The 27,746-nt window shown below is 48.9% G+C and overlaps 6 protein-coding genes across 6 annotated transcripts; 3 read left to right on the forward strand and 3 right to left on the reverse strand.

The window, feature by feature from the left end:
- Window positions 1-142: 142 nt before the first annotated feature.
- On the forward strand, window positions 143-532 carry AWJ20_4288 (uncharacterized protein; the record flags this gene model as incomplete). The annotated part of the gene is made up of 1 exon (XM_018881354.1): window positions 143-532. The coding sequence occupies one exon, from the start codon at window positions 143-145 to the stop codon at window positions 530-532; it is 390 nt and encodes a 129-aa protein (XP_018733953.1).
- A 12,365-nt stretch (window positions 533-12,897) lies between these two features.
- Window positions 12,898-14,859, forward strand: BRR6 (Brr6p; the record flags this gene model as incomplete). Its single annotated transcript, XM_018881355.1, has 1 exon — window positions 12,898-14,859. One exon carries the CDS (start codon window positions 12,898-12,900, stop codon window positions 14,857-14,859), a length of 1,962 nt encoding a protein of 653 aa, XP_018733954.1.
- Window positions 14,860-15,913: 1,054 nt separating this feature from the next.
- On the reverse strand, window positions 15,914-16,462 carry RAI1 (Rai1p; the record flags this gene model as incomplete). Its single annotated transcript, XM_018881357.1, has 1 exon — window positions 15,914-16,462. The coding sequence occupies one exon, from the start codon at window positions 16,460-16,462 to the stop codon at window positions 15,914-15,916; it is 549 nt and encodes a 182-aa protein (XP_018733955.1).
- A 408-nt stretch (window positions 16,463-16,870) lies between these two features.
- On the forward strand, window positions 16,871-18,979 carry VPS5 (Vps5p; the record flags this gene model as incomplete). The annotated part of the gene is made up of 1 exon (XM_018881358.1): window positions 16,871-18,979. One exon carries the CDS (start codon window positions 16,871-16,873, stop codon window positions 18,977-18,979), a length of 2,109 nt encoding a protein of 702 aa, XP_018733956.1.
- Window positions 18,980-20,178: 1,199 nt separating this feature from the next.
- On the reverse strand, window positions 20,179-22,221 carry MAK10 (Mak10p; the record flags this gene model as incomplete). The annotated part of the gene is made up of 1 exon (XM_018881359.1): window positions 20,179-22,221. One exon carries the CDS (start codon window positions 22,219-22,221, stop codon window positions 20,179-20,181), a length of 2,043 nt encoding a protein of 680 aa, XP_018733957.1.
- A 1,138-nt stretch (window positions 22,222-23,359) lies between these two features.
- On the reverse strand, window positions 23,360-26,985 carry VPS1 (dynamin-like GTPase VPS1; the record flags this gene model as incomplete). Its single annotated transcript, XM_018881360.1, has 2 exons — window positions 23,360-25,483; window positions 26,284-26,985. The coding sequence occupies 2 exons, from the start codon at window positions 26,983-26,985 to the stop codon at window positions 23,360-23,362; spliced, it is 2,826 nt and encodes a 941-aa protein (XP_018733958.1).
- Window positions 26,986-27,746: the final 761 nt, after the last annotated feature.

Below are 27,746 nucleotides of genomic sequence, written 5' to 3' on the forward strand. Positions count from 1 at the left end.
TGCAAGATCGCCGAGAAGCTTATCGGGAAACTTGATAGCGGTTAGGGTCCAATTTATTATTTTTTATTACAGAGCTGCAGGGAGAAAAGAATAAGAGTTGAGATATTGAATTTTATCTATAAAAACCGAAGACACAAGCAAAATGCCATCAAGAAACTCGATAAACAAGCCTAAGCTGACGGCCAGAAAGCCTCAGAGACCCACAGGAAAAAAGCCGATGCTGCTGACCGCCAGTTCGTCTAGCGGAGCTGCTCTTTCGACCAAAGTCGCCGGAGGTGTGACTACCAAAGTCATTTCCAAGAAGAGATCCAAGAAGGACCAGCGAAATGCTAAGTACCGTGCCGAGTATCTCAAAGCTCTAGAAACCGATGTCGCCATGAACGACGGCGAAGAAGGTCTCTCCAACCGACAAAAGAAGAAGCAGGCCCGACTACAGACCCTGGCGCTCATTCTTGAGAGCGACCTCCCAGCCGAGGATATGGAATTCGAGAGCACTTCAGGTGGCACCACTCTCGGTGGACCCGTTCTTTAAAAAGATCACACTACTCAATTTATTTATGCATTTGTTTTATATGATTGAGTTCGCCTCCGGCGGCTGGGGCTCTGCCCCAGACCCCGTGGCTCCTCTCGCTCCGCTCGAGTCGTTACGTCTGTGGTTCAGAAATCTCCTCCGAAGCAGGAGCAGTGGGGTGTGGGGCGCAGCCCCAGCTGCCGGACACATGTTTGGGATTGGATCGGTGTACGATAGGATCTCTTGTTTGATATCAGTCTTGATCAAGAGAAGCTACTTCTCGACGACGGTTCTGATGCTAACATTGACGATATCTGAATGTTGGTGGTGAGAGAACAAGCCACTTGCTACCATGACTATATCTGACGAATGATGTTGAAAGATTAGACATGTTATACCATCAAGATGTACTGGTTGATCCTCACCATAGAGTTTTCATTACTTAGTGCTCTTAGAAGACCACCCACCAATAATATAACCAATATACACCATGTAGAGTAGAGGTGGGTAGTGAAATTCTTTTTGGCAAGACTCTGAAATCGGTTAGATTCTTCAACCATATTCAACTCGCCATGGAATGTGTATCGAAGGCTCCCAAGATTTGAGTTTACAAATATCTCAGGTTGGCAGTACAATTAGAGATATACTGTGGCCTTTACATATAAATACGAGTTAACGATCACCATCAGCCTATCCTGTTGGTTTTATCAACTATCTCCCCTCCCTGAAGTCTGGTTTACTAGATTATTTTTTTAACCAAACCAGTCGTTTTAGCAGCTCATCTTTCTTTCTTCCAATGGCTACATCTCATATCACACAATTGTCATATGGCTCTCAGAGTTAATGTGTTGTGAAATTGGTATCGCATTCCAGAGTATGAAGCAGGCTTTAAAATTTCTATGATAACATGACCGTAAGCACTAGGGTTCTGGGAATATAAGAAACGGCAAAATAACTAAACTGTAAGGTCAAATAGTATTTTCCCAATCGAGGCCTAGTGGGTAGGCCTATAGAATTTCTCAGTGGTCCTTAATGTATCGGGGATTATTCATATTGTTTCTAGATCAAAGCCAGCTTCTCTGTTTCCTGTCAAATCGTCATATAGTTCGAAAGGCGCAAGTATGCCACTTCGTGCTCTTTACTGCGAGCCAGACTCTGTTTATCGGATCGGTGCTTGGTAATACTGGATTTATCATAACGAGTTATTAAATGGAAACTAGAAATGTTGGAGTGGAACACGAAGCTATAGGCACTTGCATTAAGGGTAACTTTTTCCATATGTTCGTTCTATTATTATATATAAGAGATCGCCTTTCTTATTTTTGTTGACTGCTAGATTGTTGATGGCACATTAGTAGAAAGGTTAGGGTCCAGCAGTCTCACACTTGATACTTTTTCGCTTCTGTTTCTCTCCCGTTCTTCTCTTTACTTCGTTTATAAGAGAAGAAGCGCGCCTGAGTACACCAATCCTTGAGTAGTATTAACTGGAATAGGTATGTTATATGTTAATTGTAATACACCTCGTTTATAAGAGAAGAAAGCACGCCTGGTACACCAGTCCCTGAGTTGTATTAATTGAATAGCTATATACCGGCGACTGGCATACGTGCAGTCAACAGATCAAGAGTCACAAGTTTAAAGTTTATTAGAACCTCGGAGACAAGATGTCACCAAATAATAGCGCCGATCAGATACAGGCACCTTCATCTTCTTCCAGCGGAGGCGAGGCTCCTGGTCGAAACGAAGTCCCTTATGATACTGCGGTTGAGATTATCGAAACAGTCTCAAGGTTCAACTACATGAAAGACGGTAAAGTTCACAGTTTCGAAGTGAAGCATTTCGTTGATCTGGAAGAGCTAAACACAGTTAATTATTCTACCAAGGAAAGTGAGATTTATCATCATGATTGTAGAGGGTTTCTATCAACATATTGGTAATAGTGCATATGCTATTGCAGAGCAGGGAACTGTTGCCGAGACATTGATGACCATAAATAGGGATGAATTTTTCAAGTATGCAACTTTGCAGAAAGAACGAGCTAAGAAGATGATGAACTTCAATTACGGTGTATTGGGTGACAAAGTCAGGCCTCGTAAAGCTGTGGATGACACAGTATTCATGAGGGTGAAGAATGAGATTTTCCAACGGGCATTGGCAAAACTTCATACTCATACTGAGAATGATTACGAAATTGAAGACGCTCTGAGCCAAATCTTCCTGGCAAGCTACCTCAAGGTTAATCTATTTGCCCCATTGAAGAAAGCTATCCTGAAAATACCGAGCGCATCAGCCAGTGAATTATTGAACACTGAAGATTGTTTAAAGTTTTTACACGTGAAAGAACTTTCATATCAGAGCTTTGTCACATTGCAAACAATCCATAGGTTGTCAGAAGTGGGAGATAAAATGACTACTGGTCTACGACACCGTGAGCATTTGAGAATATCTCAGGAAGTAGCAGAACTGCTTAAGGACTTCTACTCCAAAGAGAATACCAAAGCAGAAACGTTGCTTCATAGTATCATCATGAATGGTATCAACGCACTCAAAGCCGACTATCCCAACATCAAAACCCCGTTGCCTAATGGATTGGAATTGATTTGCTCCAACAAGAAAATCGATATGGAAAAAGCAGCCGGGTATGCAAACGATTATGTGAATTACGTAAAACAGGTTGGAGACGAAATACTTAAAACGAGTTGGAGACGAAATAGTCGAGAGTAAAATGGCCGATCCAGCACCCGCTACGAAATATGTCAGACACACGCAGGCAGCAAGCGTTAATCAACCAACTAAGGTCAATGGGAATAAGAAACCAACAAACACCAGCCAGATCAAGCAGAGATCAGTTTATTAAACTACGTGGACTATGAGGACTGAGAAATGATAGTGAGATTACCTCGGATGGAGGAGTGTTGACTGCTAGATTGTCAATGGCCCATAGCAGAAAGGTTAGGGTCCAGCAGTATCGCACTATATAAATTTTCGTTTCTGTTTCTATCCCTTTCTTCTCTTTACTTCGTTTATAAGAGAAGAAAGAGCGCCTGAGTAGACCAGTCCCTGAGTAGTATTAACTGAATAGTTATACCGCGGCTGGCATACGTGCAGTCAACAATTATTCACATGGCTCCAATTGCATAGAATGCGAGTACACATTTTCTTGCATGGCCATGCGAACTGCCAGAGATACTAGTTCTTGTTTCCTACTCTCATCTGGAGATAATAAGTTGATCTTGGAGGCTATGGAATGGGACAAAACAGGAACTACTGCTTGAACGCATTGAGTAGAGATATTAGTCGTGTGATTACATGCACCAAACCCTTGCGAACGACCTGATACATCATTCTGTATCCGTAATTGCATGAATGAAATCCCCATAATACTGAATAGAAATAATAGTCAAATGCCATCGACTGGAGACAGTATTTTGCTTATTCATCCTGAACAATTTATTTCATGCGCCACACAGTTCATTGCAAAGCTTCTTAATTCTCGAACACTAGTTGTTACCCGGTATTCAATTGCATATTCCAAACATTGCATCGTTACCCGGTTTTAGAATTTTCTCTAACAGCTTTTTTCATTTTATGTACCAACATTTCATTGTTACCCGGAATTATTGCGACGGCAGCATTAACAGGAATACTCTGGACTCAAGGGTGCTCAGAGTGCCTTGAAACTGTAAGTGTGTCTTGGCAATGGCGCAAGTCGTTGGTCTCAAGTAGATGACCCATTTAAACCGCTATTATCTACTTGTGTGTATGATGTTCATGATGAATTTTTAATTTGTTATGAAAGTGATGAAGGCTCATTGGTGAGGCATTGACGGAATAGGGTCCACTGATGGATCTTACCCGTCCGAATTAGACACTGCCATACTACATTGTCATAAACGGAAAGTTGTTAAGTGTGGAAGATTCAAGATAAATAATGCCAGGTGCGGGTGCAGATGAACAATAAAAAAGTAAACGGTCCATAAATCCACATGGCCCACGACGCTAATTTGGGGGGGGGGGGGGGGGGGGGGGGGGGGGGGGGTTGAGATCAAGCCTGCCAAAACTGGTTGATTCCTTTTTGTCCACCGCAAAATTCAATCAAAATTCATGGTACTTGTCAAGATTATTCTTGTGACTGATCTGGCGCACTCAGAAGTACAGTATATGCAGGATTTTTTTGGGAATTGGGACACACAAGTATTTTGACACAGACGAAACTCGAGCCATTAACTATTAAATCAATCCTTCGAACTTTTGCCAAAAAACAACAAATCAGCGAAATCTATTCAAGATGTGTATATAATCAGATACTGCCACGCAACGACCCACAGTGAAAAGTATAGCAAGGCGTGAAAACTTGCCAATGGAACGCCGTAGAGTACCGGTTGTAGATTATTGATAATAACAACTGCCAAGTTTGACTGGAATTGAACGGAAAGACCGTACGGATCAGTAGCATGCCTCCGGCGGCTGGGGCTCCGCCTCAGACCCTGGTTGCTCCTGCTTCGCAGGAGTTGATGTGGACTCCCCGACGTAACGACTCGAGCGAAGCGAGAGGAGCCACGGGGTCTGGGGCGGAGCCCCAGCCGCCGGAGGCACACCGGTCGTCCCCTACCCTCCCCTGAGCGGAGATATGGTCCGCGCATATGCAGGGTCGGCCACATGTTGCCATATTTAGCGACAGTTAATATATGTGCTTATTTCTGGATTAGGCGGTGCCAAAAATAACCCTGCATAGAGTTTAAAGCAGGTTTTCTAAAATTAAACTAAGTTGCAGGGAGGGTAGGGGACGACCGGTGGTTTGGGTTCTGTCCCCAGACCCCGAGGCTCTTCTCTCTTCTCTCAGGTCGGTTCCGCCAGGAGTACCCTGTCAACTTCTGCTTCGCAGGAGCAACCAAGGTCTGGGGCGGAGCCCCAGCCGACGGAGGCCACAAATCATGGACAAAGTTGGGCGGCTGCTGCTGCACCGACGTTTGACGGACGCAGTGGCACCGCAGAGGTGGCGCAGATCCACGGCGGCGGCAGCGGCGGCGGCGGCGGTGCGAGTTGGAGGACTCGGCTGATGATTTGACAGGAAACGACTGGACCAATCCAGGGTTACTGTTGATTCCAACAAGCTACGCCCAAAAAAAAGTGGCGCTACCCGCTGACAACACCAGGCTAGCCATGTTGGGGGTGTTCGCAGCGCACATAAGCCGATCCTGAGGGGGGGCCCGGCGGCGGCGGGGGTGTGCTTCGCTCGAGTCGGTTTCTAGGGAAGTCGCCAGTCAACTCCTGCGAAGCAGGAGCAACCAGGGTCTGGGGCGGAGCCCCAGCCGCCGGAGGCACACCCGGCCCCTGAACCTGACAGTCCCCCCCTCGGAATACCATTGAGGCAATGGAGGTGTTCATCGGTACCTGGTTGCTCGACCCTTGCACCGTTTTTTGTCTTGGCGAATTAAACTTTTTCTTCTCTTTCCGAGCCTGTGGCGAACAAACGGGGAGCATCTCCGGTTGATAGCAACCCAGCCCATCAGAGTCAAAACTCATCCACCGGACCCGTGGTCAGCGGGATTGCGTTGCTGCTGTTGGGGACGACGAGGGGCCGATGGACCCGCTGTTCCCCTTGCCGCCGTAATCGGGTTTACCGGATTAACTAGTGTCGCAGTGCGGGGTACACCTGCGCTGCTAGTGGTGCTGGTAGCGAGGGCGCGGGCAGCAGCCGCAGCAGCAACTGGCTTGACTCACACACAGGCTCAGCATCGCGGCCCGTGTCCGACTGACTGGGTTGCTCGTAACTCACTCACTCACTCACTCACTAGCTCGGGTGCTGATAGACTGCCATTCCTGGCTGCCCACTGACAAGCCAAGCCCGGCCCCTACCACTGTACTCGGGGACGATCGAGGAGGGGCTGGGAGGACTGCCTCCGGCGGCTGGGACTCCGCCCCAGACCCTGGTTGCTCCTGCTTCGCAGGAGTTGACTGGTGACTCCCCTAGAAACCGACTCGAGCGAAGCGAGAGGAGCCACGGGGTCTGGGGCAGAGCCCCAGCCGCCGGAGGCAGACCTGGAGCCCCAGCAAGCCTGAGGAACCGTACAGCGGCAGCACCACTGGAGACTGACGGCAGGACTGCCTAATCGAGTCGCGCCAGAGGCTGTTTGGCGGTGAAATTAAAATCGAAAATGCACGTTAGAGTTAGACCGCCGAGTCCCTGATCAGACGAAATCCATTCGGATCAGTCGCGCTAGCTCAGATCCACCGCGACCCGATTCCCCTCGCGCAAAAGCAATTAGTACAATGGCAATGCCGTTCGTGATATGCACACTAACCCACAGGGGACGGCCACGCCGCCCAGTAATACCCCGGGCTGGGGGGGTGCCTCCGGCGGCTGGGGCTCCGCCCCAGACCCTGGTTGCTCCTGCTTCGCAGGAGTTGACAGGGGTTCGTTCGCTAAACCGACTCGAGCGTAGCGAGAGGAGCCCCGGCCGAAGGGGGCACACCCCACCCAGGCGGGCATGATCTAGCAGGCTTGACGTATGTACAGAGGCACAGGCCACTGCACCGCCAATTGTTTATTCATATTCATGATCCTGCGGTGCTGCACGGAACAAGTGCCTCGACCTGGTCTGTAAGGACGAACTAGCCACCGGAATAAAATGCTGGCCGGCACACACCACCTACACGGGTAAAAATAGCAACACAGGCCCCCGGTCATTATACCTGCACACCATCCCCCCAGCAGCAATTGCTATTAATAATTCGCGCCCCGTGCGTGAGTGGTTGCCTCCAGAATCCGGGGCTCCACTCCAGACCCTGGTAGCTCCTCTCGCTTCGCTCCAATCGTTGTGCGAACGGTCCCCTGTCAACTCCTGCGAAGCAGGAGCAACCAGGGTCTGGGGCGGAGCCCCAGCCGCCGGAGGCATGTACCCCTCCTCCCACGGCGGCGATAATCAGGTGCTGGGGTTCATGTTACACCAAATGAATCAGAGAAATAGAAAAATAAAATAGGAAGAGCGATCTGGCGCAGAGTGGTTGGGGAGCGAGCGCGACGGGTGGAAGGCAGGTGTCGGGATCGAAACAAGCACGATAAACGAAGGAAAAAAGAGATAATGATGAAATGATAATAAAAATAAAATAAAAATAAAAAATAAAAAAAATTTTAAACAGTAAAAGAATCAGACAATAAAACAAAAATCATGGGTGAACAATTCTAGGTAGAGTAAAGCAAAGCAGAAATGTAGAACAGAGCAGAACAGAATAGAGCAGAAAAGCAAAAAGCAGAACAGCCAGAAATAAGAGCAGCATGGGCAGATTGAACAGAAGCCCCGTAAACCCAAGCTGATCAGCCGGTTCTGGCCAAATAAATAAAATTCCCGTTTGTATCTTTATACACAGTCACCTTTTTAACTAAACGAAACAGAACAGAACAGGACATCATCATCATCATTATCATAAATGCAAGAGTAGAGGGAAATTGAAATCATAGCGACAAGCGAGCGACGGGGCGACAGGCCACGGTCCACGGAAAACAGGCCTCGGCCACAGGAAATTTGGCAATTGACAATTGGCTGTTGGCGATCCTGTTATGCAAGCAGAAGTAAAGGCTTCGTGATGTAGCAGGACCAGACCCAGGCCCATTTCATGGTCCAGTTGCATGACGTGGTTTATAATCATAGTCGTGGTGTTCGTTGGATCAGTGGTGAATCATCATCCCTGTTGTCGTTGGCCAAATCATGACTTCTTGTCCTTTACTCGCTTTTTTGGACAGTATGGACACATCATATGATTACATCGCGTGCAGTCATACCTCTCAGGAGGGATCCCATGGTATCGACCACACTGACAACAGTACCACTCTGTAATCGTGTTTGGATCTTTGGGATCATAACATGCTGTGGAATGTGGGTTATAACAGGAACTAGCCGGACCAGCGGCCATTGATACGTTTTTGATTTATAGTTTTGGTGATCAGATTTTGATGAATACACGGATTTCGAATTCAATATCGCTCTTATCGCTAGGAAATCACGCTTGAAACTACTGCAAGGAACCGATCGAAATGGACGTTGATTTGCTGGCACTAGACTGGTCTTTTTAATATCGGATGTTCGATCTAACAGATCTGGTGTGATCTATCAAGTTAAGGTTGCTTGCCGATTTGACGATATTCGCTAGTAGTTGCTGTCGAGAAATGGCAGTAATATGGATACTGGTAACAGTAGTAATAGGAGTGAATATCGAGGTAGCACTAAAAATGCGTAAACGTGCGTGCTGGAATTCTTAATGATGATATACCTGATGATACTGGTGAAACCTGGGAGTCGAGTCACTCAAGTGTGGAAAGTCGCGGGGATTTCTGCCAGCTAGGGCCAGTTATGCAGCTGACTTTGGTCGGATTGAACAACAATAATAAACCAAGTTGCAAAGTCCACACGGATATGAACCAGAAATTCTAAGACAGACCGACAAATAATACCAATTAATGACAAGCACTGGAAAATGCTATAAAAAATAAAGAATCTATGAAACCAGTAATCGATAAATTAACCACTAACCAAATAACAATGGTACAGTTATGAACGAAACCAAAAAAAAAAAATTCAAATACAAAAAATTTGATATATTTATTGAAAAGAAGTTAAAAAATAAAATAAAATCAAACTCGTCCCGAACCATTTGTATATATATAAACTAAAACAGTCACCGAAAAGGAAGCCTTGGTTCCAAATGCCAGCCTCGACAGAATGCACACACCCTCGCATGCACTTAGTATGCACATACGTAGAATGGCAGCTAGAAAGCGATAAAAAGAAATATGGAAAAATAAAAAAAAGGAAATAAAAGTAAAAATAAAATTATAATGCAGGAGAAAATAGAAAAATAAAACTACCTATGTGGGGGACTGATGGTTGATTACTAGGGGTTATTCCCAAACAGGCAATGGTCTATAGCAAGAGATGCGACGACAGATTCAGATGTCAAGTCACGGGACTGTTTTATTCGCCGACCGTGCCAACCGCTATTATATTAACTATTTTATAAATATGTTATAAATATTTTCTATGTAACGACTATTATAAGAATTCTACAATTACAGGTGTTTCGATCCATCCATCACCTATGCAAAAAAAGGTTACTGGTGTCACAATTTCCTGCCGCTTGACTTCCGCTGATATCAGTGCACCCATTTTCCGACTCCATTCTACGTTTTATTTCACTGTAATATCCCACTCCTGATATTTCACTATAGCAATTAATTGATATATTTTATATAATTTTTATAATCTCTATATGCCATGACAAATTTATTTTTTAGTATGAATCTAATAATTTCATTTATTCTCGCATTCGCTACTCGTTTTCCCGTATAACAGTAATTTTTTGATACCAGCATCAGTCGCTCGCTATCAATATCCGTGTGGTTACCAGATCCGATCTCGGTATCAGTACCGAATCACGACTGTCAGCATTAACATTAATTATAATATTAAAACCAGCCCATTTCTATCTCAGCACCAGAACACCTATGTAAACCACCTCCTGCCGTCATGCTGGCAGTGGAAGATGTTTCAAGTGTCAGTAGCGCTGCGACGCATGGAGCCCAATTGCTACAGAGCAAAACAAAACAGGCGCTGATGCTGGCAGCAATAATCGATGCCTTTCCAGCAGCAAACTTATATGCACCGCCGACGCAGTCATAGACCGAACTCAACTGAACTTGCACCACACCTGTATATAAAGTTTACTGTTACCAAACCACACTTGCTAGAGTTCCGTGGTTGGCGGTCCATTTGCCAGTTGGGGGGCATCCGGCCGCTCACGGCTGTTTCGGAATAGTATTTTTTTTTCCGAAATCGAGGCGGTCTGGCGTTATTCCGGACTACCCCTGATGTCCTTCACCGGGGGCTGGGGCCTGCCTCCGGCGGCTGGGGCTCCGCCCCAGACCCTGGTTGCTCCTGCTTCGCAGGAGTATGGCTGGGTCCGAGCCGCTAACGACTCGAGCGGAGCGAGAGGAGCCGGGGGGTCTGGGGCGCAGCCCCAGCCGCCGGAGGCAGTGGTTCTGTCCCCTGAGGTGTAGGTGACTGAGAAGAGCCCGGTGCAGTGGGTTTGTTGAACCAAGTGGTTAAGCTTAATTGGCTGATCTTGTCCGTATTAATGACCCAGATATCGTGGCACCGAGTCGGGCTGTTTGTCTTGAGATGGCCAATCTTAATCTTACAGAACCGTGTCTCAGAATGTCTTGGATGGATGAGTGTGGTGCTGTGTAGAGTGTAGACTGGTTGTTGTGGTGGGCCATGGCGTTGAACTGCCGTCTGAATCATGTCTATGATATTTGATCATATCATACTTTTCGACATATTATGTATAGTACCCAGAACAAATGCTGTGTGAGTGTAATTTGAAGAAGCGTAATTAGAGACTGATCTCAGAATGAAATCAGCTCAATTGCAGTTGTGAGAGGTGGTATCAGGCTATGACTTTGGACGGCAAATAGCCAGAAAAAGTGCCATTTTCTTCTGCTTTCAGGTGCATCACATCCGAATCTATTCAACCGGTGAGCAAGCCATCCGGTAACCCGGTGAACACTGTGAACCCCGCCTGTGACCGACGTTGAGACTTGGCAACCCACCAGGGACTTTAGGATCTAGCTACCAGACCCACTGGTGTGGTGAGTTGAGCACAAGGTGATCAGGAGACGAGAGGACGACTGACCGACTGAACGAGCAAACGAGAAGATGGACTGGCTAGATATCGAGTTGAGGGGCTGACGGGTTGGCGAGCAGACTAGGTACGAGATGCAATGTCCAAGATAGCAAATAAATATTGTACCAAAGTATGCAATAATATTCTATAGCAGCAGTTCCATATCTGTTGCAATAGGAGAAAAACACATACAGTAATAATAAAATAGGATTGGGCTATCCAGCATCTTCCGATTGGGATATGTGCGCATGGAAACGACCGGTGAGAGTTAAGATCCAAAATCGGACAATCCGAGATTACAGTTTAGCGCCTCTATGAGTGAGGAAGTGAGTAAACAGTACCAGTTTCTGATCGATAATACCGTTGAGAGCAATCAAGCTGTTTCATAAAAAAAATCACATCTAATCAGTAAAGTTTAGATTGGCCACAAAACGGAAATAAAAGGAAAATTCATTCTCAACAGGACAATGCAACTGCTGAGTATAAAATCCAGTGCAAATGTGGGCATGGAGTTCGGGTTCTGACGCAACAAACTTTAATGACAGCAATGGGCTGTTTGATGTCGAATGATCTGATCTTTTTGAAAGCTAGACCTCACGTAAAGTTTGACCATGTCTCAGAAACTGCTTCACACAGAAATGTGGACCATTTATTAGGGATAGCGACACGAGGCAGTGTTATTTTTTTTTTTGGTTCTTTTTTGTTCGCCCCCTGGCTGATACTGCAGAGTCACACTCAACAGACGGCGGAGTTTCATTGAAGCGTTAGCCTCAAGCAAAGTCTCAAGAGTACTCTTTCCAATAGCCAGCGTTTCCAGAATTTATGACGTTATCGCTTTCCGCACTCAGTTTCACTTACAGTGAGCAAAACACAGAACACCCTCCAAAAGTCGAAGAGTCTCACATAAACCGACCAGACCCAACGCCATGGTTCAAACTAAACCCAACTGGACCAAACAAACACACGCCCTCTCACCCCAGAACCCTCTTTTTTTGCATTAGGGAAGCTCTGGAAAGCCCGACGCCCGACTCGAGCGAAGCGAGAGGAGCAGCGGGGTCTGGGGCGGAGCCCCAGCCGCCGGAGGCATACCCCCCGACAAGCCAAACCCGGCAGTTATACGACACGTCACGTATCGGGACGGTTTGAGAGGCTCGACAGGGGCGAGTGCGGGGTTCATTGATGGCCTGTCAATCGCGAAACATTTACACCTGCAGACTGCAGTTGATGCTCAGGTACGAGTTTCAGACGCTGTCGATCCCGAAAATGGCCATACGGGAGAGGCGCTGGAAGATATATAATTGAGAGATGCGCGTGAAATTTTCGGAGTTCAGGACGCGTCGGAGGTGTGTCTAACGGGGGTAGGGAAGTTTTAGTTATGAGAGGAAAGGAAGAGGTGTTGTTGTGGGGGTGTGGTTGGGGGAGTTAGACTTCGATAGGAGATTTGGGGATCACGTTTTGGGATGAGGGGGAGGGGTAGGGTGATGATGGACAGGGGGAGGGGGTTTTTGGGGGTTACACAATGGGTGACAATAGTGTGGTCCCAGGTTGGAGAATTACCCTTGCCCATAGATGGCAGATGAGAATAGTAAACAAACAGAGGGAGAGATGAGGGAAGCGGCAAGTGATTGAATGAATGAGATCAGACTGGTTTGGCTGTGGAGTAAACTGGTAGAATATAAAGAAAACATATTTTTTGGACACCGAGTATGGCGGAAGCGCATGAGTCGTACGAGTTTCGCGAGACGAGCTCATGTCCCTCGATAAATATAGGGACGGGTTCTGAGAGATCAGGGATGGAGCTTGAAAGTTCGTTTGGCACGATATACACCGATGTCACAGATGGACAGGACGATGATCAGTCTGTAATTCGAAATATTAATTCAAGTGTGGACTACAGCCGGGGTTCTCAGTGGGTCGAGAACCGGAACCAGATGAAGAATGAGAACAGGAACCCCACGAAGAACGAGAACAGCAGGTCCGGAATCATAAACAAGAATGCCAGCTATAGCGACTATAATGGCAGCTCTAGAGCAGTAACTCAATACGATACTGATAGTAATATTGGAGATATGAAGAGCAGTTCACTGTCACAGCTGTTAAAAGGTGATGTATCGTGGTCACCACTGCGCAGTGAGACCGGGTTGTCGTACGTACAAGAGACATCGACACCTGTGTCAGAAAAAAGCATCCAAAGTACTTTAAACGATCCAATTCTCCAACAGAGTACTCCAGAACACAAATATGGTAGTCCTGTGACAGGATCCAAAAGCCCCAGACGTGTTTTGAAGAGTGTTAGTCCTAATATTGTAGCTAGAAGAGCCATACACCGAACAAAACCAGTAGTGAGACACAGTCCACACCACCTAAGATCCAGAAACAGCATCTCTCGCTTTCATCGTTCGTTCGAAGTCGAAGGACCAGTTATTGTCAGTCCCAGACATACGGTAAACATTGTGCGAGAAGCTTCTCAATGCAGTCTCTCCCGGGAACAAATACACTACCTGCGAACGCGGCAGCAGCAACAGCAGCAGAAAAACGAGTCCCAAAACCCAATATCAATAAACAGATCACAAACACCCTCTTCTTCGATCGCAGACAGCTCAAGCACCAGTTTCACAGGGTTTGTAAAACGGCGACCACGAGTCGATTCGAGCCTTCACTCGTCACCACCAGTACCAAACTACGCCAATCTTCTCCTGAGAAACAGGCCCCATCTTTCAAACACATCTGGAGACATTTCTAATTCAGATGGATCCTTCCAGTCGCACTTCTACTCGCATTCCTCTTCGTTCAACCAGCAACAGCATCAATCATACCAATCATACCAATCATACCAATCACGTCAACAATACCAACAATACCAACAGTATCAACCATACCAATCACACGACTCATACCAACAATATCAATCACATCAATCATATCAACCACGCAATTCAACACACCAAAACTACCCAACAGAAGCTTCTGACAATTACAGCCAATATGACGACTCATCCATCCTCACCGACAGCAGCTACTACACACCGTCGTACGACCAGACCGACTCGATGATGTCTCAGCAGGAAAGCTACTACTCACAACCGCAACCACAACCACAATCACAGCCTTCTGATAGCAATAACTGGCAGGAAGCACCGCCACTGTTCATGAACCCCGACCTCCCGTCAATTCTCTCATCGTACCTACAACTGAGTTTCAACTTTGGAATGATGTCGCTGTTAATATACTCGATATGGATCTTCCTCATAACTGTGCAGCACGACGTGGAGAACAAAATCCAGGAATACTCTGCCGACATTCTAGCAGAAATAGCCCAGTGCTCAAAAGAATACATCGGTAACAATTGCATGCCCCACAAGCGAGTGCCAGCCCTCGAAACGACCTGTAACAACTGGGAAAAGTGTATGAACCAAGACCCCATGCTCATTGGCCGTGCACGAGTCAGCGCCGAAACATTTGGCGAGATCATCAACAGCTTCCTCAACCCCATCGGCCTACGATCCATGTGCTTCCTCATCCTCGCCTTCATCGGTTCCTTTATCCTCGTCAACCTCTCCCTCTCGCACCACCCCCACAGCGCCCGCACTCCCAAAACCAAACGACCCCGTCGCAAACCCCCAGCGCAACCGGTCGTCATCTTCACCACCCCACGCACCTCACGTTGACACCCGTCAGCCTCCGGCGGCTGGGGCTCCGCCCCAGACCCCGTAGCTCCTGCTTCGCAGGAGAGGACGTGGGACCCCCTCGCAACGACTCGAGCGCAGCGAGAGGAGCAGCGGGGTCTGGGGCGGAGCCCCAGCCGCCGGAGGCAGAAACACCCCAGACACGAAATAATGAAAAAAATAAATACTCTCTAATTTACAGGATGGAGGCTGGCGCGCCAGTCGCGGAACTCGGTCGACAGGAAGGTCTGGTGGCCCGGGAGGGGCGCCAGGTCCAGTTTGGGGGAGCCCGAACGGTAGCTGAGTCGGTAGATGGTGCCGGGTTGGGTGACATGTTTTTTGAGCCAGTCGAGAACCGCGCCGTAGAAGGCAATGGCCTCCATGCCGTTCCATCGGCGGTCTTTGGCGCTGTACTGGGTGGTTTTGATCAGATTGGGCATGGTCTCCGTGGAGAACTCCTCGACAGACTTCAGGACTCCGTTGTCATCACGGAATCCATAGATGATTCGGGGGACTCCCAGAAGGAACGACTGGGCCCATGATTTGAAGATCTTGCGCTCGAATTTCATGGCATCTGAAGGAGTATCAACACACCTGCTTGTTTTGAGTTCGACGTAGTGAGAAAGCGGCGATTGTGTTGATAGCAGCATCTCACTCTCACACTGGCCGTCATCTTCAGCACTTTTCCTCGAGTCTTGTCGTGAAGTTGTAAACTTTCCGGTCATGCTCTTTTTAATCACTTCGCTATTGGGTTTATAGTCAAGTGCACAGTCGACTTCTCCTCCAAGAACAACCTTCACACTTCCCACACCCGTTCGCACAACCGAGATGTATTGCTCGATATTATTCACCACTGCCTTGGCCCTGGTTTCGATTTCTTGTCTTGTGACTTGAGACCACGGCCGGTCAAGTGTTGCCAATGACTCGAACTTGAATCCTAGATTTGTTGTTAGTATCACTTGAGTCACCTGAGTCACCCCAATGAATCAATGACCGGAGTCACCCAAAACCAATGAATCACTTGAGTCACTTGAGTCACCCGAGTCACCGAAATAAATCAATGACCTGAGTCATCTGAATCACCAGAGTCATCTGAATCATCAGAGTCATCCCGATCACATCCAACATAACGCAACAACTTACCCCAATACGACATCAACTCGCCCTTGGCATCCATTTTGCGCTTTTTAGACGTGGTGATATCGAAATCCTCCTCAATAAAGATCTGGCCATCGAACAGCTCGATATTCAGGTCTATATCGTCACCCTGTTCATACGGCAGACACAGCAGTTTGGTCATGATGCCTCGCCATGTGATGATATCGGCCTTGATCTTCTCCGAACCAGATTTCCGTTCATGGTCCACTAAAGCCGCCAGCAGCGTATCCAGATGCTGTGCTTTCGACTCGTCCTTGCGTTTAAAGTCCTTGTATCCTCGAGACAGCTCCAGCCGACTGTCAATCTGAGCCTCTGGCAAGTAATAATACTTCAGCGACGACTCGTCGAACCGCACTTTGCCCTCCACATCTATCGAATAACTCGTAATCTCTTTCGGCTGCCTCAACGACGCCTTAATCTTCGAACTCAACGGTAACGATGTGGCCATTATTCTATCCCTATCTCCTTTTTCTTTCTTTCTTTCCACTCCCTCCTCCACTTCACGAACATCAGAAACTTTCAGCCGATCTATCACGTGACCACATTTGGGGTGGACGGGGAGGGCGGTTGTGCCTCCGGCGGCTGGGGCTCCGCCCCAGACCCCGCTGCTCCTCTCGCTGCGCCCGAGTCGTTGCGAGGGGGTTCCCAGTCCTCTCCTGCGAAGCAGGAACTACGGGGTCTGGGGCGGAGCCCCAGCCGCCGGAGGCACAACCCCCACCCCCAAGACCCGTCTCACGTGACGGATGTTACCCGGCCCGTGAACCTCCTTATCGGAGCCAGTGGCCAAGTTGTAGCACCCCGCATATTAGAACCCGGATTGCGAGAGAGAAAGAGCGATTGTGGGCAGAAATTGAGGATGTCAGACCCGTTTGAAGAGTCTCCGTGGGGCGATCAGGTGTCGCTGTCCAACCATAACTCGTCTGGAGCCTCGTCGTTGCACAACCAGGATGTGGCTGCCGGTGACGGTGGTAGGACGGCGGCGTTTGGAGCTGACGAAAGTGAGGGGCTTGGTTTGAAGACTGATGGTGAGAATGCTGGAAAACAGGACGAAGAAGAAGGAGAAGAAGGAGAACAGCACAACTCACGGGTGAACGAATTAAGTTCAGGAAACGAGCATGGAATTGGTAGTAGCAGTTCAGGAGCGACGACTTCGGCGATGGCCGCTGCTGGGTTGCTCGATGATGGTGCGGAAGATGACCACCAACCATTGTCGAGTTCAAAGAGCAAGTTTGCATCTTCTTCGTCGACACCTTCAGCAGTATCAGACATTCGAACCCCAGAACGACATCATGGCAAGACCCGAGTCACTCCCAGAAGACTGGCCACTAGATCCAGGAAAATCACCCAACCTGTGTTCACAGAAGAGGCTTCTAACGACCCATTGGGCCCTCTTGGACCTCTTGGCCCATCAAATGGCGATGATAGCGAGAGTACAAGTAGTAATAATGGCGGTTCAAAGGGAGGAGCACCGGATTCAGGTGCCGGTAGTAGAATAGGAAGAACAGGCAATTCTGGCGATTTGGATGATTCAAATGATACAGACGGAGCGTCAATGATAAGCAGTCGTCTGGCTTCGACCAGTTTATCACCCACAAAGGACAGAAGTGTTGCTGGTGGGTTTGCCGGGGCCGGGGCTGGGATTAGTGGTGGTCAACAGGGAGAGTCAGATATTGGAGCCGGGTCGGGGCCAGGCTCTGCTTCGTTGTTCCAGGACGTGCCATTAAACTATCCATCGTCAGAAACAGATAACAGCAGTTCACATGCTGTAGTTGGCGGTGCTGTTAATGCTGGCAGCGGGTCATCAGGAGCGAGTCCCGAGTTCCAAATCACAGTTGGAGATCCAATTAAAGTAGGAGATATCACATCTGCTCATACTGTATACACAGTTCATTGTAAGACAACGTCACCAAACTTTTCGAAATCAGAGACAGCAGTTACTCGTCGATACAGAGATTTCCGATGGGTATTCCATGCTCTAGAACATAATAATCCCGGGGTTATCATTCCACCGCCACCAGATAAACAGGCTGTGGGACGATTTAATGAGGATTTTGTGGAGCAACGACGAGCTGCGCTGGAGAATATGTTGAAAAAGATGGCAGCACATCCGATTCTGAAGAACGACCCGGACTTGAGACTGTTTTTGGAATCGGAAGCGTTTTCAAACGATATCAAGAACCGGGTAATGAGCAGCGATGAAGTGGATGCTGCTACGTCGATAGCTACGAGCACCGGAGGTGGGTTTATGGGGACATTAGGAGGAGCATTTTCGTTTTCGGCCAAGTTTGTGGAAACAAGCCAGTGGTTTATTGATAAAAAGGAGTATTTAGATTCTTTGGAGTCACAATTAAAGAGTCTTGCCAAAGCATTAGACCTTGTAGTGAGCCAGCGACGCGAATTGAGCGACTCGACCGGCGAGTTTGCACTAGTATTGGAAGCCCTGGCTGATGTGGAGATATCCAAGTCGCTGTCGCAGTTATTAGTGGCGTTTTCCGAGTCTCAAACGCGGATCCAGGATCTATACTCACGACAATGTTTACAAGACATTCTGTCCTTGTCTACGACTATTGACGAGTACCTTCGACTCATCTCATCTGTCCGAACAGTGTTTCTCCAGCGACAAAAGGCGTATTTTGCAGTACAATCAGCCGAACAAGAGCTCGGTAAGAAACAAACACATCTGGAAAAGCTGCTCAGACAAGGCAAGACCTTACAAGACAAGATCTCTGCTCTTGAACAAGAAGTCGACGCCCAAGAAAAGAAAGTGCTCAACCAACGAGTGGCTTTTGACGATATGTCCAAACGCATCGTAGTCGAATTCGACCGTCTCGAGCACGAACGCATCCACGACTTCCGCAACTCGGTCGAACTGTTCCTCGAAAACGCCGTCGAATCGCAAAAAGAGGCCATCGAGGTCTGGGAAACCTTCTACCAACGGTCCTTTGTAGCTACTGCCTCTTCCTAAACGACTCTTTTTATTATTATTTTCTGTGCCTCCACTGCCTCCGGCGGCTGGGGCTCCGCCCCAGACCCCGTGGCTCCTGCTTCGCAGGAGAAATTCACTGATCCCCTGGCGACGACTGGACCCTGATCGACCATTCAGGGTCCTGATCACTCTAGGAAAATAAATGCTTGTACCCGACCTTGCAAGCCTCCGGCGGCTGGGGCTCTGTCCCAGTCCCCGTGACTCCTGCTTCTCAGGAGAGACCGGGGGGACCCCCTCGCAACGACTCGAGCGGAGCGAGAGGAGCAACCAGGGTCTGGGGCGGAGCCCCAGCCGCCGGAGGCAGTGCCCCCTAAGCACATGTATGCGCGTACCCGGGACGGCGCGGCTGCATGTTGGAAGATGCAGTTCACGAAGTGTCGTTTATGGTGAGAAAGTGTGAGAGTTGAGAGAAGAAAGAGCACGAGATGGACCCTTTAGAAGATCCGAAGTTGCTGCCTTCGCAGGTGTATACGACCGCGGCTGCGCTGCTGGGATCGGTGGACCGTAAGTAGAGGGTGGTTTTTGTGTGGAAGATGGCGATGAGGACTAACGAGAGGACAGGAAAGGTGGTTGTGTCGCTGAGAGACGGGCGGAAACTGTTTGGAGTTTTGCGGTCGTTTGATCAGTACGCGAACCTGGTGCTCCAGGATACGATTGAACGCATTTTCATTGATGGTTCGTACGGCGAGCTCAAACGCGGTTTGTATATAGTGCGAGGCGAGAACGTGGCGCTTCTGGGAGAAATCGATCCCGAAAAAGAGGAGATTCTACAAACCGACGGGCGTCCAGGATCTCTGGGGTCGCTGCGTAAGGTGCCGTTCAACGAGATCGAGAAACAGCTGGAACAAAAAGTGGCCTCGCTCAAAAAAGCCGACAAAACGCAGGCCGCCAAACTGCACGGGTTCGGGCTCAATGCCGAAACCCTGCTCGACAATCTCTACTAGAAACCGCCATGGCTAATGACTGTAATAATATACTGACGATTCTGCTGGGATCGGACTGCCTCCGGCGGCTGGGGCTCTGCCCCAGACCCCGTTGCTCCTGCTTCGCAGGAGATTTGGCTGGGACCCCTCTCGCAACGACTCGAGCGAAGCGAGAGGAGCAGCGGGGTCTGGGGCGGAGCCCCAGCCGCCGGAGGCAGCGTGGCCACCCGAAGTTCACGGATATATTACACTGGATTATTTGTGGGAGGAGGAGGGGGTGGTGAGGGTGATGACGGGGAAGAAGAGGTGGCAGCCGTCGGTTTTGACGAGTGCTTTTTTGGTGGAGAGTGTGGGGTGTTGGGCGAGGAGAGTGAGTTCTTTGGCGAGGGAGTCGTTGTCTGTGAGTGGTTCGAGTGCCCGTTTGAGGTCGGCGCCCGAGATGGAGATGGTCAGGGCGGATCGTTTGAGGAGATCGAGGCCTGGGTTCGGTTGGGATACTGAGGTCAGGCTGGTGACGAGTGAACGGCACGAGTCGGCGAAATGTTTGGCAAAGTCCAGAGCCAATTTGATTGTGGGTGCGGATGTTTGGAGTCCTTCACGGAGTTCTTGGTAAGAGGGTGCTTCAGGGATTCCTACAGACGAGAACGGTTTCATTCGAAGTCCGTGAAGAAGTTCAGGAGATGTGGCCATGGCTGAGGGATGGTCAGGGATATATCCTGCCAGTTGTAATGCCAGACTGTGGTACTGGTTGGCCATGGTGATTTGATCCAGTGCCATGGACTCCAGTTCAAGTGCACTGATATATCGCGCAGACACTCGTTGATTCGTCTGTTCGAGAAAGGTGCGAATTCGTGATAAATGTTCTCGTAACTTGGTCATCAGGTAGTGGCCATACGAGTACATGATAGGAAACTCCCATGGTTTATATACATCGAGCTCAAACCCGAGAAGAACCACCCATGTCATAATCTGCAGTTTTCGAAGGTACACCCACGACGATATAGGCAGAGCTGGCACTTTCGAATTATCAGCAAGTGAGATGGTTTGTTCTTCTACAAGCGGTTCAAGAGCTTGTTCGAGATTCTCGGCACTCACTTGAAGACTGTCCCATGAAAGAATACAATGAGCCAGATTCTGTCGCTGTCGAGGTCGGTTTTGACACATGACTGCTAAAAGGTCAGTATAACATAGCACTGCCTGCTGTAAAAACGGTTCGACCAGTCGTTTGATAGACGGGGTTGATGACTTGAGAACCGTGTCGTAAGTGGGACTCGACATCTCCTGGATATCTCGAATGACCCATGTTTTAAACGGCAAGCCCAGAATATCTGAAGGACCCACCACCAATCTTAACATGGCTCTTACTATTGGCAGAGGACGTGGGTTTTGCCGTTCGGAGAATGTTAAATAGTATGCCAATAAATCCGACGACTTGTCGACACTGAACAGATCCCGGAACCCTTGAATGCTGTCTACAATGTTATGTAAAGTAGTATATGCCTCAGAAACCGGCATATCACGCAATTGCAGTAGCGGACTCGGGTTCATGACTCGTGTTTGAACTCCATCTGAGAAACTGGTCTTGAATTTCTCATACTTCGAATCATCATCGGCCAGCACCGTGCTTTTAATCGACGTTATCAGTCCCAATGCTGCCACCAAATGTGTAGGTTTTTTAGGAACCTTTTGATTGAGAACATACAGCCATTCCGCCCGTAACTTGATTCGATCCGAAACGTGTGAAGACGAGGCAGAGGCAGAATCCTGACCCGATTTCGCAGCGGCGGTAGCTGGCGGGGTCTTTTTGTGGGCATTTTTGCTCCATTTAGCAGCTGCTTCCAGTGCTCGTACTACGATATCAACTGACAGCGGTTCTAAAAAGCACATACCCGACTTGTTAATAATGATATCCTCTTCTGGATAAATAGCGTTGGTGGACATAGGATCCAGAACCGTGATGGCTTGGTCCACGCATTTCGCGAGTCCCAGAATATAAACATCCACCACGTCTTTCCAACTGCCGATATTATTGGTTTTCTCAACGATATACTCTTCCAAATACGCCTTGACCTCGAATGGCGGCACGCCAGGAGCCTCAGTAATGGACGCCAGTCCACCCAGCACCTGTTCCACAAACACACAACTTAAAACGGTCTGTAACAGCATCGGACCACTATGCCACATCAACTCGCGAGCCAGCAGCAAATCCATCACCGCCATAGCATCCTCGGCACTTTCTATACTCGCTGAGCCGTCTAAATCGTCCTGCAACGGCCGGTACTTCGACCCCGAATCCATCTTATCATTCCCAATCTCCAGGGCATGAACGCCATCCAACAACGTAAACCCTGGCTCGTGCACCAGCTCGTCCGACCTTAACTCTAATAAACCGTTAGCAACCTGCTCTGGTGGCACTGCCTCCGGCGGCTGGGGCTCCGCCCCAGACCCCGCTGCTCCTCTCGCTGCGCTCGAGTCGTTACGTCCACGGCAAACTCCTGCGAAGCAGGAGCCACGGGGTCTGGGGCGAAGCTCCAGCCGCCGGAGGCACGACCCGACCCCCTAGTTCGCGACTTACTGTCGACGTCGTGCTTGAACTCGCTCGTGATGTCGAGGTATTTATCATGTCCGTAGAGTGTGGGTCCTGGAGTCCGGTTAGTTTGATACCCTGTGAAAAGGCACGGGATCCAGCTGTGCTGGTGGCATCGCAGTTGTCATACCATTTTCGTTGCTATTTTCAGTCATCTCGTTTGTATTGTTGTGGTCTTTGGAGATGAGTGGATCACGACGAGATCTCGAGATCTGCTGGTAAATCAAAGTGCATGCACAAAAAGCGGCTTGCAGCAGTTGTCGCTGGAATTTCCCGCTCAATTGCGTTCCTTCTGGCCTCTGTTTCCAGTTCTGTTTTATCCAGTATCAACTCTCGCCTGCAATGGCTGCTGAAACTGAAAAAAACTTCCGTTGTTGTATTTTTCAGTGAAAAATAAACATAAACAGATCCACCCCCTGGTCATCAAACCCCTGCCCTAATCTTATCAAAGTTTAGGACGATCGAGAAAAAAACGCCAAAAAACTACAGCACCTTCTGTTCACGCCTGGTCTCCCACGGCATTACTGATCAAGGCTCTCAGAGGCTTGAATATGATTGATCGGACGGGAAATCTTATTTTACTCTGGATATGGCCGTAGCTGACAACTAAGGGCGTCCCCTGCTTGTGACCCACTGCGAACGGGCGCTGCCTCCGGCGGCTGGGGCTCTGCCCCAGACCCCTCTGCTCCTCTCGCTACGCTCGAGTCGGACGTCGAGGTCCCAGCAACTCGGGTGTCGAGGATCCCAGCAACTCCTGCGAAGCAGGAGCGACCAGGGTCTGGGGCGGAGCCCCAGCCGCCGGAGGCACGCGCCTCCCACAAGAGCCCGTTGGCAAGCACATTATCTATTCTATACACTGGAGACGATGTTGGAGGCCTCTTGGAGCGCTTTGACCATTTTCTGGCACTCTTTGCGGCGCTGCACGGTGAACTCGTTTTCTTTGACGAGGTCGTCGACTTCGTCTGATTTGTAGAGGTTCTCGAGGAGCTCTTTCTGGATGCCTTCTTTGGAGAAGGAGATCAGATTGAGGGTGATGGATTTGGGCACCAGGTCGGCAATGGTCCGTTGGACAATGGCAAAGTATGAGTTAATGAGCAGTTTGATGACCTCGGTTTCGAGCGTCTCACGTTCCGTCATTTGTCCAGATGCTCGAAGTACTGCGGGTGGACTTTCCATAGCAGCCAGTCGTTTCTTGTTCTTGGACGCAAACAGATTGCCGAAGAACCCACCAAATACCGCGTTCTCGTTCGAAGAACCGTTCAAATCCATCGAATTGCGGTTGGATCCCGCTTGAATAGGCAGTGGTTTGCCAGTCTTGGGATCGAGTTGTACGGGCTTCGACAATTGCATTTTGTTCGATACAATATCCATTGCTTGGTTACCCTTGAGCAGGTCCGGATGTGCACTATTGATATAACTCTCCTCCATAGCAACAAGATCCGATACTAGTTTGTTGGTGGGGACTTGAGCACTACGCAAAAACGCAATAAACACCTGAGAAATCTTGGCTTTCAAAGCAGGATATCTGTTGAACGATGGTTTAGCGAGAATCTGGCTTTGGATTCTTACTAACTCGTCAAATACCAAAGTCACACATTTAATCGACGGCTCTTCAAATCGTTTAATCTGTTTCTTAACTAGAAACTCAAATGGTGCCATTCCTACAAATAACGAGGGCACTAATCCAGCAGAGTTGAACAGAATAGTCCGGATATCGGCGTCTTTGATCTGATCAAAAGGATCTAGTGATTTGATACCATTTGTGAAGATTTCGTGGAACACAAAGCTGATTCGCGCTCCTCCGCTGAGTTCTTGAGACGACACGTCTTGACCACGGCCCTCCAGAACAGATCGATACTCGTCAGAGAACTCGGTAATAGTCGATAATACTACATTACTAGGAGACCCCAGATCCGCAGGACCTAGAGCAGCTAGCTCGGTCTGGTATTTCTTCAAACTGGTTTCGATTCGGGCCTTAATATCCGGTAACGTCGTCTTAATATGGTTCAAAAGAATGCTATTCAACCGTTTGGCCAAGTATGGAGTACCGCAATATTGCGACTTGGCCCGGTACGAAGCGTGGTTCTCAAAGAAGTCGCGTTCATATTCTAAAGCCGACTTGATGGATTTGTTGGTGGTGATATCTTTCTGGCCTCTATTAATCACTGGTACGTATCCAAATCGCAGTGGAATGATTTTTCCCGACAAAATATCAATCACATCTGTTCCCTGGTCCATAAGATCGATTTTGGTCAGAACTCCAATAGTCCTGCTTCCTTCTGGGTCCACTTCACGGGCCAACTTCAATCCGTCCGAATTGGCCAAATCCGTGTTAGCTGCTGTCACTGACAAGATAATAGCATTGGGTTTGGAAATGTACTTTAAAACCATCTCCTTGATCTGACGCTCGATATCTTTAGGCTGGTCTCCCACTGGCACCTTTGTAAGACCCGGCAAATCGACCAGTGTCAAAGTAAGCACATTAGGCGAATAAATTCGCAAATTAATAGGAGCAGACGAGATTCCTGCATTCTTACCAGTTTTCAACTCTGTTTCACGAACAATCTCGTTACGAATCTCATTGAAGTTATAGAATTTCTTGCCTGGCAAATGAAGAAACTCTCCCCATTCGTCTTCATTCGACTCCTTATCAACAGCAGCACCCGACGAGTTTGCAGATTCGGCATTTCCTGCTCCATTGGCCTTGGCAGCCTCGTTATCAACCACATCTATCAAACTACCACTGCCAGATCCCGTGCCATTCACCGAACTCGAGCCCGTTGCCGTTGCACGACGATTGACCAACTGCAGCACCAACGGCCGTCTCGTAACAATACCCGTACCACGAGGCAAGAAATCCCGACCCACGATATTCTCTAAAACAGAGCTCTTTCCACTACTCTGCGACCCCACGACCGTGATCTGGGGAAGATCGATAGAATGCCCCGATGACCCGACCGTGGCCAAAGCGTCCTATTTTCCTTGTTAGACCATTTGTGCAAGTCTGGTACTGCCTCCGGCGGCTGGGGCTGTGCCCCAGACCCCCCAGCTCCTCTCGCTACGCTCGAGTCGACCGTCTACGGTCCTAGCAATCTCCTGCGAAGCAGGAGCAACGGGGTCTGGGGCAGCGCCCCAGCCGCCGGAGGCACCTGACCCCCCTCTCCGCAATCCCTCCCAGTCTTACCTGAAGTCGATTGACGATGCTAATCAGATGTTGGTCCATAATCAGCCTGTTTACGCTCGCTGGTCCGTATGTTTCTCTGTGTTTATCTGTGATGTGTGTCGTAATCTCGTGAACTTCAAATGCCGGTGCCACTCATTCTGCCTGGGCAAGGGTTTATTGACGAGTGGGCACTGCCTCCGGCGGCTGGGGCTCCGCCCCAGACCCCGTGGCTCCTCTCGCTACGCTCGAGTCAGTTCCGTGGGGATCTGTTGTGAGTTAGGGGTAGTGAAATTGGGTTGTTTCGGGGTCGGGGAGGGTTTATGATCGGGAGACCGGTTTACCCCTATAATTACCTATTTAGGCAGTCTACCTACAAACAAACCCCCTGAACCCCTGACAGTCTTGAACACCCCCAATCCCGAGTCGAGCGAAGCGAGACGAGCAGCAGGGTCTGGGGCGGAGCCCCAGCCGCCGGAGGCAGCACCTCACCCTAAAAAGAAATATATTAAGACCGAGTATGGCTGGTCATAGTGGACCACAGGATCATGTTGGCCAGGTTGTGGGAGATGACTTCGAGACCCAGTTCGCGGGTGTTGGTGGTTCGACCTACGTAGTACATGAGAACGGGCCATGAGTGGATCTGGTTGGGTTCGGCCTCGATGCGAATTTTGCCACATTGGCTGGTGATGGCGTAGAACTCTTCGATGTCGGGTGCGAGGACCTCTTCTTCGCCGTAGGTGAGATAGATCCCGTGCTCGGGGAACGCTCGAGTCCACCATTCGCGAGACCGGCACAGCCCTGGGTTGTGGTGGATATCGCTGTGGATCTGGTTGTCGTCGACGTACCGGTCAGCGTATTTGGCCAGGATCCGGTGGTTAATGTAATCGCTCGAGTTGTTAGTGACTTTGGTGTATAGTTTTGTCCAAGGAGAGACTAGAATTGCGGCACAGGGTTTTTTCGTGGCATCACACAGCTCAATTCCATTGTACGGTCGTGCTATGTGCAACAGCAGACTCAGTGCAAGGGTGGCTCCATTAGAATCGCCTGCCAATACTAGCTGTGAGGTGTCGAAAGCGGTGCTGAGATAATTCCATGCTGCTACTACGCTCTCCATTTGGTCTGAGAACCGGCCCGTTGGTGCTGGTTTATAATCCACTGCAAAGATGGCTGGATTACGAAATCCCTGGGACTGCAGCTTTGTCACCATACAGATCAAATACTCGAGATAGAAGTATACCGATGTCATGGAAAATCCTGGCTGGTTAGTCAAATTACTCTTGACGGTTGGGGAACTTTTACTTACCACCGCCATGTATATAGTATACTACCACGTCGTGCTCCATGCCCCTTCCTGCTGACCTTATCCACAGTCCGTTAAACTTCTCCTGAAAATAACTCGTTAGTATTTTTTTTCCCATTTCATGAGTCGCCTTGTCGGAATACTCAACTTACATCCACAAACGGTTCGTAGCTGATGTCACCCTGGTCTGCTGCTCCGTTGTAAAACTTGCGGAAGAAGTAGAACGCCTGTGACAGTCTGTCCGAGAAAAATAGACCCCCAACAGACGTGGGCTCTAAATTCTGTAGAACCCATCCCACCATCTGGACAACGATGTACTCCGACAACGCTGCTTGGCGCCCGAACGGACTCCTGTCCTCGTAGGCCCTCACCATTCGCTGGTTGATCAAATGGACCGGTAGCTTGATCACTGCTACTGTTAGCACACTCCTCCTCCAAAAACATATCCATTTCACTAAAATCCAATTCAAACCACCAATCATACTCACAAAAATACGGCCATGCTCCCACAACAAACGTGATAGCGTCCAGGGGCCCTGCTTCAAACACCACCAAAACACTGAAAGCTGCCAGGTAGAACAGTGCCTCGATTCCCGATATCGGATCCATCGTTTACTTTCCGCAACTCCTGTCTCTGTACAAAGTTCAGCTGTCAGCAAATGTTGCACAGGGATATTACACGACCAGTCAGTCGTCCGGCGCCGATCCCCACCTGCCTCATTAGTCCTTTTCAGGGGGACCGATAGATCTCGCATCAACCTGCATGCTCCTGT

Source organism: Sugiyamaella lignohabitans, chromosome C (assembly GCF_001640025.1).
Source record: "Sugiyamaella lignohabitans strain CBS 10342 chromosome C, complete sequence".
Taxonomy (NCBI): Eukaryota; Fungi; Ascomycota; class Dipodascomycetes; order Dipodascales; family Trichomonascaceae; genus Sugiyamaella; species Sugiyamaella lignohabitans.